The 18,954-nt window shown below is 42.1% G+C and overlaps 1 protein-coding gene across 2 annotated transcripts in view; it reads left to right on the forward strand.

Moving 5' to 3' along the window:
• The first annotated feature begins 397 nt into the window (after positions 1 to 397).
• LOC101163480 (carboxyl-terminal PDZ ligand of neuronal nitric oxide synthase protein) overlaps positions 398 to 18,954 on the forward strand; it is a 172,713-nt gene continuing 154,156 nt past the window's right edge. Inside the window, exons 1-2 of one of the 2 annotated variants that reach the window (XM_023954384.1) lie at positions 398 to 866; positions 1,162 to 1,233. In XM_023954384.1, the coding sequence (XP_023810152.1) occupies positions 762 to 866; positions 1,162 to 1,233 (177 nt within the window). In that variant the 5' untranslated portion in view covers positions 398 to 761. The remainder of the gene's footprint in view (positions 867 to 1,161; positions 1,234 to 18,954) is intronic. The other variant, XM_023954385.1, reaches the window with a different exon arrangement.

Raw genomic sequence — 18,954 nt, forward strand, 5'->3', positions numbered from 1 at the left:
CAGAAATAATCGCTAGTTGGCAGCATTGTCCTTGAAATCTGGACCAGATGTTTATGAAGTCTACACCCTTGAGTTTTCTGGCACTTTACTTGATTTAAGAACAAACCTCTAAATAAATATGACCTAAATATACATATATTTGGTAATTGAGAAATTATTTTAAATGTTTTTTAATTTTATTGTCCTCACTGACCAGTAAGTACGTTACGTATTGACAAAGAACAGGTATGACAAAAATTTGAATGGGAATCGTCCAGGCTGTTTTTTTCTTTCTTATGTATATGAAGAAGAAGGAGGGGGAGGAGAAAGAGGCAGGTACATAGCCGGTAAGCCACGCCCCCACGGCGCCTCCGTTTTTCAATGGAAACAGGTGGGATTCCCGACTCCTCCAATCACGCCCTCTTTCCGTACCGCGGGGGCGGGGGCGGGGAGTCCAGATCCGGAGGCAGAGCCGACAAACTTCCACATTCAGAACAGAAAAAGTCAGGAAAACACGGTCCGCGCGCGCGTGACGCCTGTCCAACGCGTGTGATCAGCGCGGCTTCGCGGAGCTTTTAGCGGGATAGCAGTTCGCCGGAGTACCTGGGAAGTTGGTAGCACCGCCGCTGAGGCGCAGTGGGAGCTTTTGCTGCGATGTGGAGCCAGTGAGTGGATGTACAGGATCGCTTACCACCCGGATTTTTTTGAATCAAATCGGCCTGGTTTGTACTCCCGAGTTCCCCTGGAAGATTGGATTAATAAAAGACACACACAGTTGGAGAATGCCTGCGAAGACCAAATACAACCTGGTGGATGATGGACACGACCTGAGGATCCCGCTGCACAACGAGGAAGCGTTCCAGCATGGAATCAACTTCGAGGCAAAGGTGAAAAATACAAACTCTTGAAACGGAACTCGTTCCATTCCAATGTCCGCCTTTCGACACGAACGTGTCTGGCACAGAAGTTTCGAGTAAAAAAAAAAAAAAAAACTCCAGAAAAAAATGAAAGAAAAGAAGTCCGAAACTTCTGCTAGCTTAGTTAGTTAGTAGCTGAAGTTGTTAGTTAGCTGGAGGTTAAAGCTGCATGGTTCAGGTGCAGTTTGAGTCAGGATAACTGGAAACATAATGTTTGAGGCATTAATGTGCTGTACCTGTCACGTTTCACCCCTTCCACCCGCAGTACATCGGCAGTCTGGATGTGACGCGGCCGAGCAGCCGGGTGGAGATCGTGGCTGCGATGAGACGAATCCGGGTGAGTGAAGACAAAAAGTTAACGCTCCAGAAAACTTTAGCTTTTGCTACAATCGACGCTCACTTCAGAAAAGTGCTGAAGTGTCTAAACAATATTAATGCATGCTTAATTCCTCCCATATATATTACAGGATTAAGGGGTAAATTTTTAGTGTTTCAGAAACACATTTTCTATCTTTTTCATCAATTCACTCTTTCCAACTGGGATTCAAATGCCAAAATAAGATTTAAAAAAAAAAGATCCTGAGTATACTTCAGATGGTGAGAACAACAAATATGATGCCTCAGCTGATTTTCCTTACAACTATAACTTTAGTTTCTTTATCTCATCATAGCAGATCAAGCACGTTCATATATGTGACCTCTGCTTCTTCTATTGGTTAATCATGACCTTATAGTATAACCCCTCACAAACAGTCATATTTATATTCTCTTCTACCAAATTGTCAAATGATTGTCTTTACATTTATATGGAAATCTGGCAACATGTTTCTCAGTCAAAGGATAACTCAGGTGTCAGTCTTCTAGAATCCAAAACTTCATTTGTAATCAATCTAAAGATGCCAGTATCATCCGTCTTTTTTCATAACGTCCCTTATGCAGACTTTTCTGTGCGGACCCACTTTTGAAGAGCAATCCGGCTCCGTGATCCTAGTATTACTCCATTTATTACAGGTCCCGTTCCAATCATCATTCAAACTATTTTAAACACATTCCCAGTGGTGTTTGAATCACGATTATGCTGTTTTTAAACCCAAATTGAAAACTTCTGTTGAAAACGTTGTTTCTGCAGAGCTGCAGGAGTTCATTAAAAACTGAGTTGTGGGTGGGACTTGTTGGCGTGGAGTAAGCCCCTCCCCCCCAAACATTTTTTTTAATTGCGCGTCTGGAATATTAGCTGATTTTTCCCCTCACACAAGCCTTTTGGTCGCATTCCTTTCACCCATGCTTTGACACATTCACACACTGATGGTGGGAGAGCTGCCATGCAAAGTGCTAACAAGACCACCAGAAGCAATACGGGGTTCAGCGCCATGGTTGACTGTAGGCCGAGGAGGAGCCGCTGCACACCATCTTACATCTTTAACATGTTTCTAAAAGAAATGAGAGCTCTGTCAACGGTTGAAGAGGATGGATTTAAAGACGTGCATATCTTTGTGCATGGGTGAGAGGAAGTAGGGACGGGCTTATACTCCATGCCAACAACTCTCACCCACAACTTGACTACTGAAATAATCGTGAGTGACAGCCCTACACAACAGAAACAAAAACTCTAATGATTATGGATGTGTTGTGTTCTCATTGGTATCTTGACCCACATAATACAGATCTATTTATACTTTTTTCTTTCTTAATTTTTTACATTTAAATTAGTCGATTTTAAATAATAATTGAAAACCAATGATGGTTTGAATTAAATCTGCTATATTTGGTTGAGAAAAGACATAAAGTGGTATGCAGTGTACCTGGAAATGCTCAGCTTTGGTTTCAAATCGTCATGGTGTTGGCTCCTAAAGCGGTTTACTGTTTTGTGCTAGTCTCGCTCGGCAGGAGGTTTGCTCTCCAAAGTGCTCCATCACAGGTCTGAAGCCTCCTTTGAAGAGGTGTACTGAAGTGTGAGTCCCCCCCTTCTTCCCTCTTGCTTTTGTGTTGCCTGTGCAACGCCACAATTTACACTTTTTGTTGTTTTTAGCTCCAGAAAGTGGATTTAATCTTAATCAGCGGGTCTGCCAACTTGGCTGCACACTGTGTCTGATGTAAATGTTAGTGGAGGTGTTTGTGGAGGAGAAGGAGGGTCCCCACGAGAACATGATGCAGCCTTCTAAAAGCTCACATGAAGGCACACACAAAGCTGCACAGGGTTACAGCAGCTCATTTTTTTCTGTTTAAGGAATTTAAAGCAGATAAACAACAAGCTTGTCAAATCTGGTGATTTATGTTTTTATTTTTTCTTGGATGGCTGACCTGCTTTGTGTTTTGGTAGCCCTCCTTTAGCCGTGCGACGCCGGATGGATTCTGATGTTGAGGCTCACTCACAAGACATTTGGATGTTGGCACAGCTGAGAAGAAAGGTTCTCATTGCCCTTTTTTTTTTTTTAAAAGGAGCAGCCTCACTAAAATGTGGACCTCCCAGCGTTCAGCCATGGCAGCTGTTGTTGGCAGTATATAATGGGCTCTGGTTTGCCTCCTCCATGTGTGAAAATGGGCTAACACAGGTTTGACAACGCAGGGGAAGGGAATCACGGGTATCTCAGCAGGAAAGTAAATCGGTGTGGAAAATTCAAGTCAACACAAGCGGTGCTAGTGTTTTGGTTTTTTTTAGAACGCAGATTTTTCTGACAACCTAAAGTAATTTTTTTTTTTAAGAAAAGGGCTGCTTTTCCCCTGGTGTGTTGTGAAGTTTGCCCAAGACATTTATAGATCAGCTGAAAGAACAATAAGGCATACAGGTATATTGAAACAATTGTGAAAAAAACAATGGCTTTGGGTGTGTTTTTTTTTTTTGTATGGCAATAAACATATTTATAAGCTAACTCTGAGCTTTTTTCACCTCTTGCACAACTGCTTCATCGATTTGTCTTTAGGTTTCTGTTAGGGTTGTGCCGATGGACGATATCATCGTCCATCGTGATGGGTGACTGACATCCCAATGGAGAGACCACCATCGTGATGCCACGCCCCCGCCACGTTGCGCGTCGACACCATAAGCCGCGGTTACGACAAAAATATCTTGATGGAATCAATGGTCGGATTAGAATCCAACCGTGTAGATGGGCCCAGAAAAATGTTTTCAGAATATAAAAACGTTCACTAAGGTCACACTTTCCATCGGAATAAATCATTCGCACATGCGCAGTAGGGTTTGAAAACCGGAAGGATATAAATTCCGCCGAGCGGCTTTTTTTCCCCAAACTTTATTGAATGTAACAATTCAATACAAAACAATGTTAAACAGCGCCGAGCGGCTATATACATTGACATGTCAGCTCGGTAAAATACGAGATGATCTTCTAAACGTGCTTTTAATAATGTTACAGTTATTATGAAACACCTGTTCGCTCATCATTTGAATTTTAATCCGTGTGGTCACGAAGCCAGGATTAGCAGTATGCTAACACGGGCTAACAACATTAGCTTTGGGTGGTGCTGCTTGCTGGCTGCACGTAAACATGTAAGAATAACATCAGCCTTTATTTAGTCGGGACACGACTGGAAACACAAATCCGCGTGATTGTTTGAATGTTTTCTAAGGACTGAGCGACATTTCTGCTTTGAAGCTCAAACCGCTGTGTGTGTGCTGACGATCCGAGCTGTGCTTAGACACACACTTTTAGACCCGGTTCTGAGTTCGGTTGCTTGTACCCCTAGAGCTGCGGGACGGATCGCAGTTCTAAATCTCCCACACATAGCGCTCATGTAACCAAGCACCCCCCCCCCCCTTCCCCTCAAACACAAAGCTGTAAGTCCGCGCTCCGCCGGTCCACTTCACTAGTGAAGTGCGAGAGCGGACTACTTCTTTTCTATTTTGTTTGTTACTTTTTTTGTTAAAGTCACTTCCCTCAGTTTATACTGGATCATCGCGGATTAGTCATTAGTTGGGAAATAAAATGAAAAAAGCAAAAAAACGAATAGCAGTTATATAAGAACGAAAAATGTAAAAATCTAAAAACTTTGGAGGTCAATGGAGAAATCTTATCATCTTTCTGCATCTTTTGATCTCTTCCATCCATTCCTTTTCCAAACTCCTTTTCATTCCTTTCGGGGTCTTGGGGTTGCTGGAGCCTATCCCAGCTACTGTCAGGAAAAGACAGGGTACACCCTGGACAGGTCACCAGGTCACCAGGTCAATCGTAGACATCCCTCCCCCGTAAATTATGACAAAGAATGAAGCGGTTTAAATTCTTTGTATTTGTTGATCTGAAAGTATTCAAGTATCATCTAGATCTTTGATTTAAATTACACATGAAAGATTTCCGTGTTTAAGTTTTATTTTAGGGCTGACTTTACCTGTTTTGTCTTATTTAAGACCCAGGCGAATGAAAACTGTGTTTTTGTTGTATTTAACATGTTCTTGTACAATTTTTCTCATGATGGAAGACATTTAAAAAAAAAAATCAGATTAAAACTGCATGTCTGCGTATTACTTTACTGAAAATGTTCTGAATCAGGAGCAGATTGGAGATATACCGCTTGAAAAGGCTCTCACGTGTGACTTGGAAACTGAAACGGGTGGGCCAAAGTCTGCTTAGCTCTGTTCCAATGCATCCACCTGCAGACAAACGGAGCCTTGTACGTCTTTGTTTTCTTCGTCTGAGCTGGCCTCTGGCTCAAAACTGCATGGCTGGATAGCTTTAATATTTCTTGCCGTTTTGTTGCGCCGATAATGTTAGCTTAGGGTTGTGAGGGGCCGTCTGCTAGCGGGAGAGAATGTAAACAAGGGGATGATGGGAGATTTAAGATTGACATGCTAACCGCCTACAAATCAGTGGCGGGTTTCTGACGAACTGCCGCCACTCTGTACAAATGTTTTCCTAGAAAACGACAGTTTTTTTTAAATTTTTGCCTAAAAACAGCATAATCATAACTGAAAGACCCATTGCCAACGCTTTGTCCAATACATTAAAAGAAGAATAACTATTAATTTTATAAATTGTAGGAAAAAAAATTATGTTTACCTTATCAGTCATCGCTTTCTGTATTAAAATTACTCTCACCGTATTTACAAACTACTTTTAGTTCTAACAATCCAATGTTAGAGCTCTATCAAGCAGCGTTTTGACTTTTTTAAAATAATAAATTAATAAGAAATAATGATATTTGTTTTAAATGGTAGGCTCACCATAGTATGAACATCTTGATGGGCTAGGACCCCCATAATCCTTCTTATCTGGTATTGTATTTGATGTTGCTTGAAATCCACTCTGTCTGAAGGATCTTGCATTACACGATGTTCCCCCTTTAAATGAAACGCAGTATGATGATTATCAGGCAAGCCCAGAAGCGGCTTTATTAGCTACAAGCAGGGGAGACCTTTTCTAGTGAATTAAAGAGATTAATTTCTCATTAATCTGTCTTTGCCGTGTTAACTGGATGTACGAAGATTGAGCAGCATGGGGTGCAAAGATTATATGCGTCTCAAAAGGGCTGAAATAGTGAAGCGCCCTTCAGAAGTACAGCAGAGATGCCGTGCAACAAACACTGGTGCAGAAGTAGACTAGAGGCTACTTGACTTGGCAAAGTTTCTCTGAGTTTTATCAAAGGAAATTCAAACAAATTGGTACAACTGAACAGTCCTGCATTTCAGCTGCTTTGTCCCTACAGTATCATTTAAAGATGATTAGTCTGTAATCATTGTGGCGAGGTGGCACCGTTGCTGGTGACAGCTCAGCTAAATGACTCCGTGGAGTCATTCTAAGCTCATTTGTATGGGACTTTATATCTGCTCTGTACACAGAAACTCCACACACTGTTTATACAATTAGTTGTGGCTGCTCTATCCTCCATGATTCTATGTCTCTTGTCAAAGAGGCACTACACTATTAAATATGACTTTGGAGCGGTAAGCTGAATCTCTAACTACCCTACGCCATCTTATGTCTTAAAGTAATTTCAAATTGTAATCATTTTAAATCATTTTGTACTGCTCTACACTGTGAAATGAAAAGGTTTGTGGCTGCTTATTAAAGCCGTTATCTTTATGTTGTCTATTTGGTTCAGATTTAGTCATGGTTATGGTGAAAGTCTTAGTCACATACCCCCCTAACAGGAGGTTGACCCCGGTGCTAAAAGTTTTTTGGATTATCTAGACTTCTAGAGGGTCATAGACAGGAGTGCATCTTGAGGGGAGCGCGGGGGTAAAAAAAAGAAGGCAAAGTTCGTACAACATGGATATCCCCTACATGTTGTGTAACTGTTCACTATTACCTATCACTCTCTGCATGCCCGTAGTAAAACGTGCATTAACATTTTTGCTCTACAAGCTTACAAGTGGTCTACGACCTTTACATTTGTATGGGCCACTTGCGTGCCCCATACAGGTTTGCCCAGTTTTTTCAAGCCGATAGCCCTTATCTAGGAGTTATAGCAGTTGGGACTAAAGGCCCGTACACACCCGGAACGAATATTCGCCAGCGTTTTTCGCCACGTTTTTTGTGTTAACACCCAGGCGATTTTCGCTGACGATGAGCCGAGCGAACATGCAATTTCATTCCCTGACATTAGATAACGCTTAATGTAAAACAGAAATACTCCTGTACACAAGGTGGCGCTGCGCAACTTAACGCTTCTTGAAGTCGCTTTTCACTCAGAAGAAGAGAGCAAGTATTTACGCGCTTGTCAGAATCAAACAAAGAAAACATGAATATTTCAAGCACCAGTAGCTCCAACTGGTGCTTGGTTCGGGGATGTTTTAGAATGTCCGTCATTATTTCTCCGCGGCAGTTTAGACGCTACTTGGCGTCTATCTTCTTCGCTGGTATGTGTGCTCAGCAAGGCAGTTTTGTGTTTGAGCGCCCCCAAGTTGTGTTTTACTGTAACTTCAGAAGCTCCAGACACGTGTGCAATAGCGCCATTCTCATTGGTCGAATAGATTTCGATGCGACGCGTCGAAAAAAAAAAAACGAACCTGAGGCGTTTTTTCGCGTCGGTGTCCACACTCTCATTGGTGCCCTTTGTTTAGTCACGAGGCGTTAAACAGCGAAATTCGTCCCGGTGTGAACAGGCTTTAAGGCTTTAGTCTTTCACCGTGTGCACCATGTTTTTTTTTCCTTTTTAGTGGTAACTCACTAAACTTAAACAGCAACTAGCCTCTTTTGACTGTGCTATAGCTTTTAGGGCTGTAACCATTGTAAAATGTTTGTAACAAGCTATAAAATTTACCAGTTTTACAGCTCTACAACCATTTTTTAAGCTGTTGTAGTAGCGGATAATGGACAATTTAAGGCATACTATAGCACCTACACTGTTGGCAGAAAAAATAGCTGATAAAATGGCATACATTAATCATTAGCTACAACAAAACTGGATGGGTTTGATGGATTAGAGCTGAAAATCTGAGTAATATTAAATAATTCTATGGATCCAACTGTGTGCTTTTGGTCTATCTTAGAAAATAACTGTGCATCTAAAAGTAGTGCAGAACACACCGGTTTTTGTTCTGAACTAAGCATAACAAAGAAAGTCTGCTGTTGTTGAGTTTTTTTTTTTTTTTTTTTTTTTACTTGTCCTGTCCAACAGCTAGGCAGGCAGATGAGAGCTGAGGGCCTCTTGTGTTGGACATATTTTACTTTAACAAGAGGGGTTATTAATCTTCAGACAAACCAAAGGCATGACTGAATAAACCCCTTTTGTAATTGAGGCCAAATTTTATTAATTTCTACCATGTTTGAAAATCTTTGGTGTTGGACCGGACGGAAAAGGAAAGAAGGGAAGAAGAGAGAGGGACGTTAGAGAGGGGAGGGTGATAGTGAGAGGGGGGGGGGGGGTAAGACCATGAAGCAGCATAGAGCAGACAGGTTTACTGGTTGTTTATCATTACGGTACGGTTCAAATGAAGTACAAAAAGGGCGGGGCCTGTCCACACACACTCAAATGTTATCAACACACCTGCTAGCTGCAAAAATGTCCACATGCCAACATGTACACAAAACAGATAGTGTTCACAAACGCATACCTATGCCTTTAAACCAACTAGTGTGAAATCTTTCATTCATTCAATCATGCAAACTATTAGTGCAAAAGTGAGCTAACACCTGTGTTCAGGTGAGTGTTTATGTTCTTCTAAAATGGATGGTGGATAGTGAAAAGAAGGAGGAGCGCCCAGCCACCCCCACACCCAGACCCCCGCCGCAGCAGCAGCGGCAGCCGGAATCCCCCCAACGCCACACGGGAACAGGCAGGGAACAACCACCCCCCGGGCGACCAAGACCGCCACCCAGGCCAGGGCCAGCAGGACCGCCGCAAGGCCCCCAGAGCCAGAGAGCAGGGAGGCGCGGAGGGAAAGAGAGCGCCGCCCCAGCCCAACCAGGAAAGCAGCCCCCCCGCCGCGCCGGGAGAACCCAACGCAGGGCCCCACCGGAGAAGGACGCCCACAGCCCCAGATGAGCACCCCACCACCACCCAGGAGTTCCGGGCATCCCCCCGCCCCAACCCCAGGTGCGAGCCAGGACCCCCCAAGGGAGACCCGCTCCGCACTCCAGGCAGCTACCCACCCGGCCCACGGTTGGTCCAGGGAGGAGCAAGGCAGGGGCCTGCCGCCCCCGCCCAGGAGGGGGGAACCCGGGGGAAAAAAACGGGGCCCATAAGGGTTGTTGTAAATTTGGCCCGACCAGGCTCGGCCACTGTTGGAAGTTTGGCGGGGCCCAGGGCTCAGGAGCAAGGACCAGGACCCACCCCCCAGGGACACGAACACCCCGGGCTCAGGTGTAATGTGAACCCCCCCACCGTGCGGAGAGAGCACCGCCGAGCCCAGGAAGCCGGCACCCAGGGGACACGGCCGCCGTCGCCAAGGGGCCCGCACCCCCCACCAGGGAAGGGGTAGGGGACAGATGGACCCAGGTCCCACCTTCCTTGCAAAATGTGTGTGCGTGTATGTGTGTTTGACAGGGTGTGTGTGTGCATGTGTGTGTGTTTATGTTGGAATGTATATATTGAAGGGGGAGGGGTGTGTGTACTAAGGGGGGTGCAGTTAAAATTGGCGAGTAGGGCACTAAGGGGACATCTCCTGATTACTCACAGTGACGTCCCCTCACCCTCCCCACCAAGGGGCCCTAAATGTCTAAGGTGTGGTTAAAATTGGCGGGTAGGGTGCTAGGAGGACATCTGCTGCTTGCTGGCAGTGATGTCCAAGCACCCCCCCTACCAAGGACCCTACATGTCTAAGGTGCAAATAAAACTGAAAGAGGGGGGCCCACTCCATACGGCAACCATAGAAGGGGGGCCACTGCCAAGTAGCTCCCCCCCCAAGGCGCATCGCAGGCTAGACCCCCCACCCCCTCACCCTAATATGAGGTTATATGAGGAAGGGGGTAAGTTGGGGACAGCTGGTAGACTGTCCCCCGGTGGTCAAACAGCTGTCCCCCAGCCCCCGCCCCAGCAAACGGGCCAGGCCCACCCAGCCCAGGGGCCCCACCCCCGGAGGCGCCGACACCCCAGGCCCGGCACCACCCACCCCACACAGAGAGAGAGGAGCCAGAAGGCGTCGCCCTGTTGTTGAGTTTTTAAAACTGAGTTGAGTAACTGACTGCAGATCAGAGATATCTTTTCCGGGTTTCATCTACAACAAGGCTAATCTAAAATATCCTGCAGTTGCACGCTGTTTTTCTTTTTTTTCTGTATTTCTGGAATAAATCAACAGTAAAAAAAACATCTATCAATATATATATATATATATATATATATATATATATATATATATATATATATATATATATAATTTTTGCAGCTTCACTTTATCTCTGTACCTCAAGAAGAACAGAAGCTAAAATTTGAGCGGTATCCATGTGTTCCTGTCTAAACCATTTATAAGTATGGAAAGACTTTTGGTAAAAGTAGCTATAAAAATTCCTACAGCAGCAGAAGTTTTCACTGAAAACTCAGCATGCACTGTTAATTATATCCCCAGCCACAATTTATGTAGCCCAAAACCAAATAAGAACAGGGCCAGACTCGGTTTGCTACAAGCTTGGCGGCTGTTCATTATTCATGCCAAGCTATAATCCCACGTCATCCAGCAGCAGTGCTGCAGCAGCTTTCTGGTTTTTTTTTCTACGTGTCTGTAACAGATGGATCTAAATCACTGAGAAGTAATGCTGTCATGTCGGGTCAGACTAAACAAGCTAAGAGGGTGCTAATGCTGTCTATGTTTCTGCTACTCCCCTGTCGCCCAGTGCACCTCTGGTTCAGATAATTACATTGTCAAACATCAGAGGTTTTTATTTAGAGAAGACAAAAAAAGATATTAAAACTTTTGGCTTTGAGTATTTCTGTTTCTTTTTAAGGCTGATTTGATATTTTTAGGGATATGCTCACACAACCAGTTTTAAATTCAAGTTTTTGTCCCAATCCGTTTCAATTTGTGTGGGAATTATGTCCCTAGAAAAATCTTTCTAGATGTAAGATAATGTGTTTGGTTGGTAAACTATGTCTACATTTCAGACTAGCTGGTAGTAAAATCTGACTTACCAGATGGGAAAATGTGTTACAAATATTTTACTTATAAACACAATATTTATCACAATTAAACACAAATCACTTTTGATTTTCAACATGCCAACATTGTATTTTTAAAGGTATTTTTTTTGGTTATGTAACAGGCTTTAAGACTTAGTTTTTGACACTTTGATGTAAAACATGCATGCATTGAAGCTGTCCCCGGGCTGTGGGTACTGCACTGGTCTTGTGGTTTGAAACCAGGTTTGGACACTGTCTAGTCACATTTTTAAGGGCATTGGACATAAAATAATTCCTGCCGTGTCTCCATAACCTTCAGAATGGGAATCAGTCAAACTATTGACAACAATGTTTGTCTAGTGTTGCAGCCTGTGAATCTGCCCCACCCAGAAATAGATAGAAGTAAAAGAAGTTCCCCCCTCTGTTAAACTGGGTTATATATCCTGAATACCTAAAAAAAAAATTCAATCCACCTGCATACTATTGAAAGTCATTTATACTAAAAATAGTATAAAAATTTATACTAAAAATTAAATTGATCTTAAATTTTGAGCATCTCTCAGTTTGTGTCAGAGGCATTTTATCAAGTTTGTTATGATGGTGTCTGGTGTGTGTGTGGACCTTAACCTTTTTATTATAATACTCTGCCACTCACTGAACTGACTGTTCCATTGTAAAAAGCCACATGTACTTAAAAGGGCACCATGTGTGATGGCCTTTTCAATGATGGACAAACCCATCAACCGACTGTCTCTGCCCCTCTGTGTATGATTATTTTTATTTTGTATCGATCCACTATGCACACACTCAGTGGATCAGCCAACTTAGTCTTAGTTGGAAAGAATTGACAGATTTTAAATATTGCTCTTGGAAAAGAGGTTTTATGGTAGAATTTCTAAAGTCTGTAATTGTCCTTGTTTATTTTTTCAAAAACCAGTGCATACATTTTTTAACTTTAGCTATACCTTCTCCAAAAAAACAACAACTCAGTTTTTAAACGTGTTTCCTCTGAATAGCTGTCTATCTAACTGAACTAAAGGGAATAGGAACATTTGGTCTTAATACTGCAGCAAGGAATGTGTTCCTCTAGTCTAGAAGGTGTAGAAACTTGGTCATTCCAAAACTTGTTTTGGATAAGCTAAGCTATCACTGATAATTGTATTTCCAATTAGAAATAGATTTTGTCATTTTTTTCTTGTACTTCGTTTAATCACAGGATTTGCTAAAAATATAAACAAGCAAAATACATTCAACCCTTTATTGAGTAAACTTGTGCCAGTGTTTCTTGACTTGATGTTAAATCAGACATAGATCTGGGAATTCTTGGTCATTTGACGGATCAAGGTTATATACTTGAATTGCTGGAATCGCATGATATGATACTCGTGTGACGCTATAGTTTACATTTTCATTGGGGGATTGATGAACAAAAAAGGTTTGAGTTTGATGACCATCTTTATTCTTATTTGTTGAAAGAAAGTCAGAGTGATTGACAGTTTGAAGAAGTCATATTCTTTTTTTTTTGTGGTACCAACCCAGTGCTGTTCAAGAAGTACCTCTCTATTGGTTGGTTTGCTCTGACAGCTTAAGCCATTAAGTCAGCTACATTTGTTGGTAGATAGATATTAAGTTCCTGTTCAGTAAAATAATGTTTTGTGCTGTGTCTGTAAGCTACACTGAGTGCTTTGGAATGGGAGTTTCCAGACCTTTGGGTCATGGTGGTTTAAACCCTTTATTTTGCCAGCTAAGACATCAATGTCTGCTTCCCTAAACAAAGTCAGATCCATTACATCTTCTCATTACTAGCGTTGGTGTGTCCTTCAGAGTGGGTTTGAGGTCCCTTTCTGATTGATTTTATTACCTCTTTAAAAGGCGTTTGTCTGAATGACCCCGCACACACACCTCTCCTGGTTTCCAGGGTGAAGTTTAGGACTGTGCGTTAGGCATCATAAAATTTCTCTCCTGTCTCTCCCTCTTTCCCCCACGTCTTTTCACTGCACAAATCTACTCCTCCTTCTTTCCGTGGTGCCGTCCAACTTTTTCCTCGTTCTCTGCCATGCCTCTTTCTTTTCAACGCCTTTTCTGCGCTGTTCTTTGGCCCTCTTTCCTAGAACAATCTTTTAAAGGCTGTCGCCTCGTCCTGCCCTTCATCAAAGTGACTGAAACCCTGGCCGATAAACAGGACTTTTTCTCAGAAGTGCAAACACCTTTGGGAGCCTCAGCTGTAACTTATGGAGACACAGACTTAATTTGATCTCTCTCCTTATTAACATCTGCCATGACACCAAATCATATTTCATTGTAGATGATGGATTAATCATTTTCCATCCTGTAAAGACTAAATAACACATTGAGAAATGTAAAAAAAAAATAGAATCTGGTTTGTGATCACTTTTGAAGATCACACATGTCACTGACAACACCTAATCTACCGTAAGTCTCTTCACCCACTTATGCACTAAACGTGAATTAGCCGATTTCAGCAGAACCACCTTATTTAGGTTGATTGCGTAAACACTTCATTACTGTAAAGTGTTGCATATCAGCACAAGGCTTCCTCCGCTTTGGCTGGAATTATGTTAATTGCGTAAAATAGTGAAGAGCTTAGGTGGTAGGAAGAATGTAATCACTGGAGCTAAAGCTTCAGTGTTCAATATTTAACCGTTTGATTAGCAGGTGAGGGTTAACATATTTATGCAGAAACTGTTTTAACCATCATAAAAGTTTCATAAAGAACCATGTTTCTACCACCACAATTCCTCAAGGTGGGCAAGTGGGCTAAAACAAAGTTGTCAGCTGGACGAAACACTACATATTGTAGCGATCTGGGGGTTAGCCCTGCCTTCAGCCCCTAAGATTCATGGGAAGTGGAGAATCTTGGTGTGAAAACCTTGAGTTAGAGGGCTGTAAACAGAAGAGACCTCCATGCTGTTTGGGCTGTTTGTTTGTGTTCAAAATAAAAGAGTGGTGATGTACCAAAGGAGACTTTGTTTCTCTGCCTGTTTAGTTCTCCTTGAGACTGTACGGGGTCGTGTGGTGTATGGGGCACGAACAGCTCTCCAATGAAGCCACTTCGTTAGCAGCTTTGCTTTTGCTTCCCCGCTAAGGTGATGTTCTGGTTATGTTGTTACAATATTTTAACTCATGTCTGCAAATATATCCCATATACTTTGAGCTTCTGTTGATAATCTATCACTTTGTTAGCTTTTCTGACCATAAAAGGTAAGACGTTTTGGATTTGTTTCGACTACAATCTATCTCATGCTCAGACATAGACACAACAAACCACAGGCCACCTGCATCTCCATTCCCCTCCTGCAATAAATGTCAGCGATGCATTAAAAAAAAAAAGGGGTCTGGGCTATGCCCTAGGGTGAGTGGCTAAAAAGCAGTGATCCAGGAGAATTGAAAAAGGATGTAGAGAGGGATGAGACGGTTGCAACATCACTGTGGTTGCCCTGCAGCATAAACATGAAGGTGCTGTGGAAAAGATGCTTTGACAGGCACGGATGCAAGCTCTAAGAAGCTGAGGAAAGGCTGACTCCAGATCAACTTTGCAGAGATGTCTGTCAAACATAATATGCCTGCTTGGGAGTCAGGGATTTGGTTGTGGCTGTTTTAATTTGCTGAAGTGTGCCTCTTGACTCTCAGGGGACTTGCTCAGGAGATTTATTGGAGCACAGCTCCCTGCAGCTCTTTTTGTAAGCTCAGACTAAAAAAAAAAGTGGAAAGATGCCCCTTTTCATGTGAAGTTGCAGACCCAAACAAACCAGTTTCAAAGAATTACATCTCAGGATTTTTATATTTATATCTTTTTTTTAGTTTGGACCATCTACGCTACACACTTTTCATTCAGAGTTTAAGGTTGCTTGTACCTTTCAGACAGTGAAATGGATCATAATGCAGAGCACAAGTCTCATAAGGTTTGTTCAGCCCTGGGTCACAGTTTGGAGTTTTGCACGGATAAAATCCAGATATCCACCATAATCACACTTTCCTGGACATGTGCGGTAATGTGGAATAATTCTAATAAGCTCTTACTCACCTGCCTAATGAGATTCACCAAGAACAGGAAAGAATGGGCTGTGGAATGAAGGAAAGAGGAAGTGAGGTGTGTAGACTTTGGAACATTCTTAGATTGGCTATTTTGTCGTTAATCCCCACTGAAGCCAACATTTCTGATTTTTCATTTTTTCGTTTGTTAAAATACCAACTCTACAAGACAAAACAAATGATTTTTGTTCATTTTAGAAAGAAAATGATATATAATATAATATAAAATATGATCAGGCTTCAGACCCAAATCTCTGGGTTACGTTTTAGCAAAATTGAATTTGAATGTCAGACTAAAGACACTATTTGTTTGACAGTTGGCTTTTGAGTTCAATTGCTGCCCTCCTTTCAAAGCCTGTTTTCCTTCGTTCTCATTGACGTCTTTGCTAACTGCATTGCTCCTCCTTCACATCTGATTTCACCACGATGTCAGGAACAGATGGAAAATCAAACCACGGTGGGAACTTAATTCACCCCTTGGCCAATTTTTGGATCAACTTTCTTTTGTTTCCTTTCAGTTCCTCCTTTCCTACCCCCCCCCCCCCCCCCCCTTGCTCTTTGTTTTTATCACCGTCGCCCTTAGTTCCCCCTTTACGCCTCTTCTTTCATTGCTCCTGGCTTTCCGTCTTACCCCCGTTTTTCTCTTTATATTCCTCCTCTCCTTTCTCTTCTTCCTCTTTAAAAGCACCTGGCCCCTTTCTTTTTCTCTCCATTACTCCCTTCATCCCCCTCCAGCATACTTTGAATCATTGTGTTTTAATCATTGTGGATCATTGCCCTCCTTGCATACTGCTGCATACTTAGCATGGTTTTCATAGCTCAACTCTTGCTAACAATGAGCCCTCACAACAGTGAGCCCTCACAAGTGTTTTCTATGGAAATGCCCATTGATTGCTAAGGTTATTGACATTTTTCACCACATTGTTTGTTTTTTGAGGAGAAATGAAATGTAAGAAGTTGTGCATGAACATATCAATCTACTTTAAGTAAATAAAAATCTGATTTTAAAGCTACTGTTTATTGGAAACAACAAAGCTATGATATTTTTCAAATGGGTTTGAGTCAACTACTGTTCGTTTCCTCACCTGTAGTAATGGTCTGCACATTCTCAGTAAGGAGAATCAGAGGATTTCTAACAGCCGAGATCAGAGTTCAGTTTCTCAGAATGGGGTCAAAGAAGAGTGAACGAGTTTCAGTCCACTTTAAGACAGAGTCTTCCCAAAGAGCTTTTCTGTAACATGTGAGGTGGTGGATCCATATTTCTGTTGAGGCTTTCAGAAGTTTGGAAAGCTGGAAAACTTACTGCTGGGGATTCCTTTTGGAATTGGGGGACATTTTCACCATTTTTAGTTTTCAGTTCCAAATCTGATGACAAAGTTGTTGATTAGAAGCAGAGATGGGATGTCACATTTCCTTTGCTCATTCTCCCTTAAAATTACCCAAACTGTCTTTTGACGGGAACATTGTGTTTTTCTTTTTATCATATCACGGGTAAAAAAAAAAAAACTGAGAAAAAAGTCACATTAACGTGCAAATAAATCTGTTTGTTTGAATTGCTTAGTTTGGCTGTAATTTCTGCCTCATTTAGAAGCATTCAGTAGACAGGCTTTGACATTTTTTAACTTCCTGTTTATTTCACAGCGCTTCTATTTGACACAGGAAGGCTTCCCAACAGGTGCTGCTGTGTGCTTCCTTCTGCCACTGACAGCATCGTGTGAAAGCATAGAAAGGTGGGCCTGCTGAGCTGGAGAACCATCATGGTGTTAAGAGGCTTTTCTGCCTGTTGCAAGTCCAGAGAGGCACAAATTTAGTCTCCTGGTAAAAGTGCCGCACTTATGACTCAATAAATGAAGAAGTTACTAAGCTCTGTGTACTGAACTTTTCTTATAAGATAAGTTAGTCAAAAGTTCAGATATTTATATTTTTCATAAAAAAAACCTCTGGAAGAGTCCGGTCATGTGAAAAACGAATATTTTTTTTAGATGAAAAGAATAACATGTTCCTCATTTTTTCATATGATCACAGAATAGTGGTCCTCTTATTTAGCTGAGATGTTGAGGGCTGAGCAGGTAATTGAATGAAATGAGAAAAAAACCTTATTGTACCTAAACTAAACTATATGTTTGGTAATTATTTTTTTTAATTCACAGCAGTGCCTCTCCTTTAAAGCCATCCTTCTACACAGCAAACATGGTTGATATGCAAAGAAACAAACGGCACCTTTAGCCTTTCTATCCAGGGGATGGAAGAACACATCCAGTGGCAGAAGCATTAAGTGGTAATGCTATGTTGTCATCTGCAGCTTCTGGCCGACCTTGAGGCTTCTCTCATCCATCATTCCCAGGCCTCGGTGTTATCGCACTGTTGCAACCATCCCTACTCATATCAGCTTTCTGTGGCTGCATCCCAATCCGGCGGTTTGCCCTTCTTTTCTTATCTGCCTGCTTCTTCTGTAAATTTAATGCAGCCAAACCACCTCTCAATGACTTCAGCAGTATATTTTGGTCCTCCTCAGTTAAACAGATTTTTACTCCTTTCCATTTTGATCTGTAATAGTTTCCTTTCAATCCAAATCTCTAAAAGTGAGATGTTTTAGTAGCCACTCTTGTCTCTTCAACCAAGTGCTTGAAAAGTAATACATTTGACAGCGAAGCTGATCACATTTTATATCTATTCTTAATAGAACAATACTGTTTTGTAGGTTTTGATCACTTTGCCCTTATAAAAAGGCCCTCCTATGTGCTGCCAGAAATGCTGGCATTTTTATATTTTTCAACATAAAACGTTTAGACAAGCTGAAACGAAGTATAGAAGCGCATCGCAGAATTCCTTCAAATCTCCCTTCTGCATTTTTAGGTCAGGAAAGATGAAAAAGAGTCCAGGTTTGGGAAGTGATGGTTAGTTGTGTTGAGTGTGTGTTTGTGTCTCAGTGTGTCTGTGTGTGTGGGCTGTTCTCAGATATAACAACGTTACCCTTCAATATGACTCTAATCAAACCTTTTCCCCTCCACAGACTTTGTCATTAAAGCTGCTGGTTACTGCTGCCAGCTCTGCTTTCCTCTGATGCTTTTTGTTACACAGCTTTTTGTCTTCTTTGTTTTTTCTTTCCCAATGATGCTTCTGTTGAAATGATGCAGCGTTCGAAATAAGCGGTTATCCTGTCGTCCGAGACAACCAGATTTCAAGGACGACAACCAAAAACGAACCTGATGGTTGTCCGTGTGACAACCTGGTCTTTTATTCAACATTTTGGTATTTTTCGACTATTTTTCAAAGTTTTTGGGAAACCGACGTCCGACTTTTTAAGATAAAACCGAGTGTACATGAACGATGTCTCGTGACTTCCGAACGAACCGAGTACGCCCGAAAACGTGAGCGGCATCAGCCTCAGCAGACTGAGTCGGACGTTGAAGATGATGACATATCACTAGAGGGAACTTGTCTGAAATTACTTGTCAAAAATGACAACATTGCACCTGCATGTCTTGTTTAAAAGATT

This window comes from Oryzias latipes, chromosome 4, assembly GCF_002234675.1.
Source record: "Oryzias latipes chromosome 4, ASM223467v1".
Taxonomy (NCBI): domain Eukaryota; kingdom Metazoa; phylum Chordata; class Actinopteri; order Beloniformes; family Adrianichthyidae; genus Oryzias; species Oryzias latipes.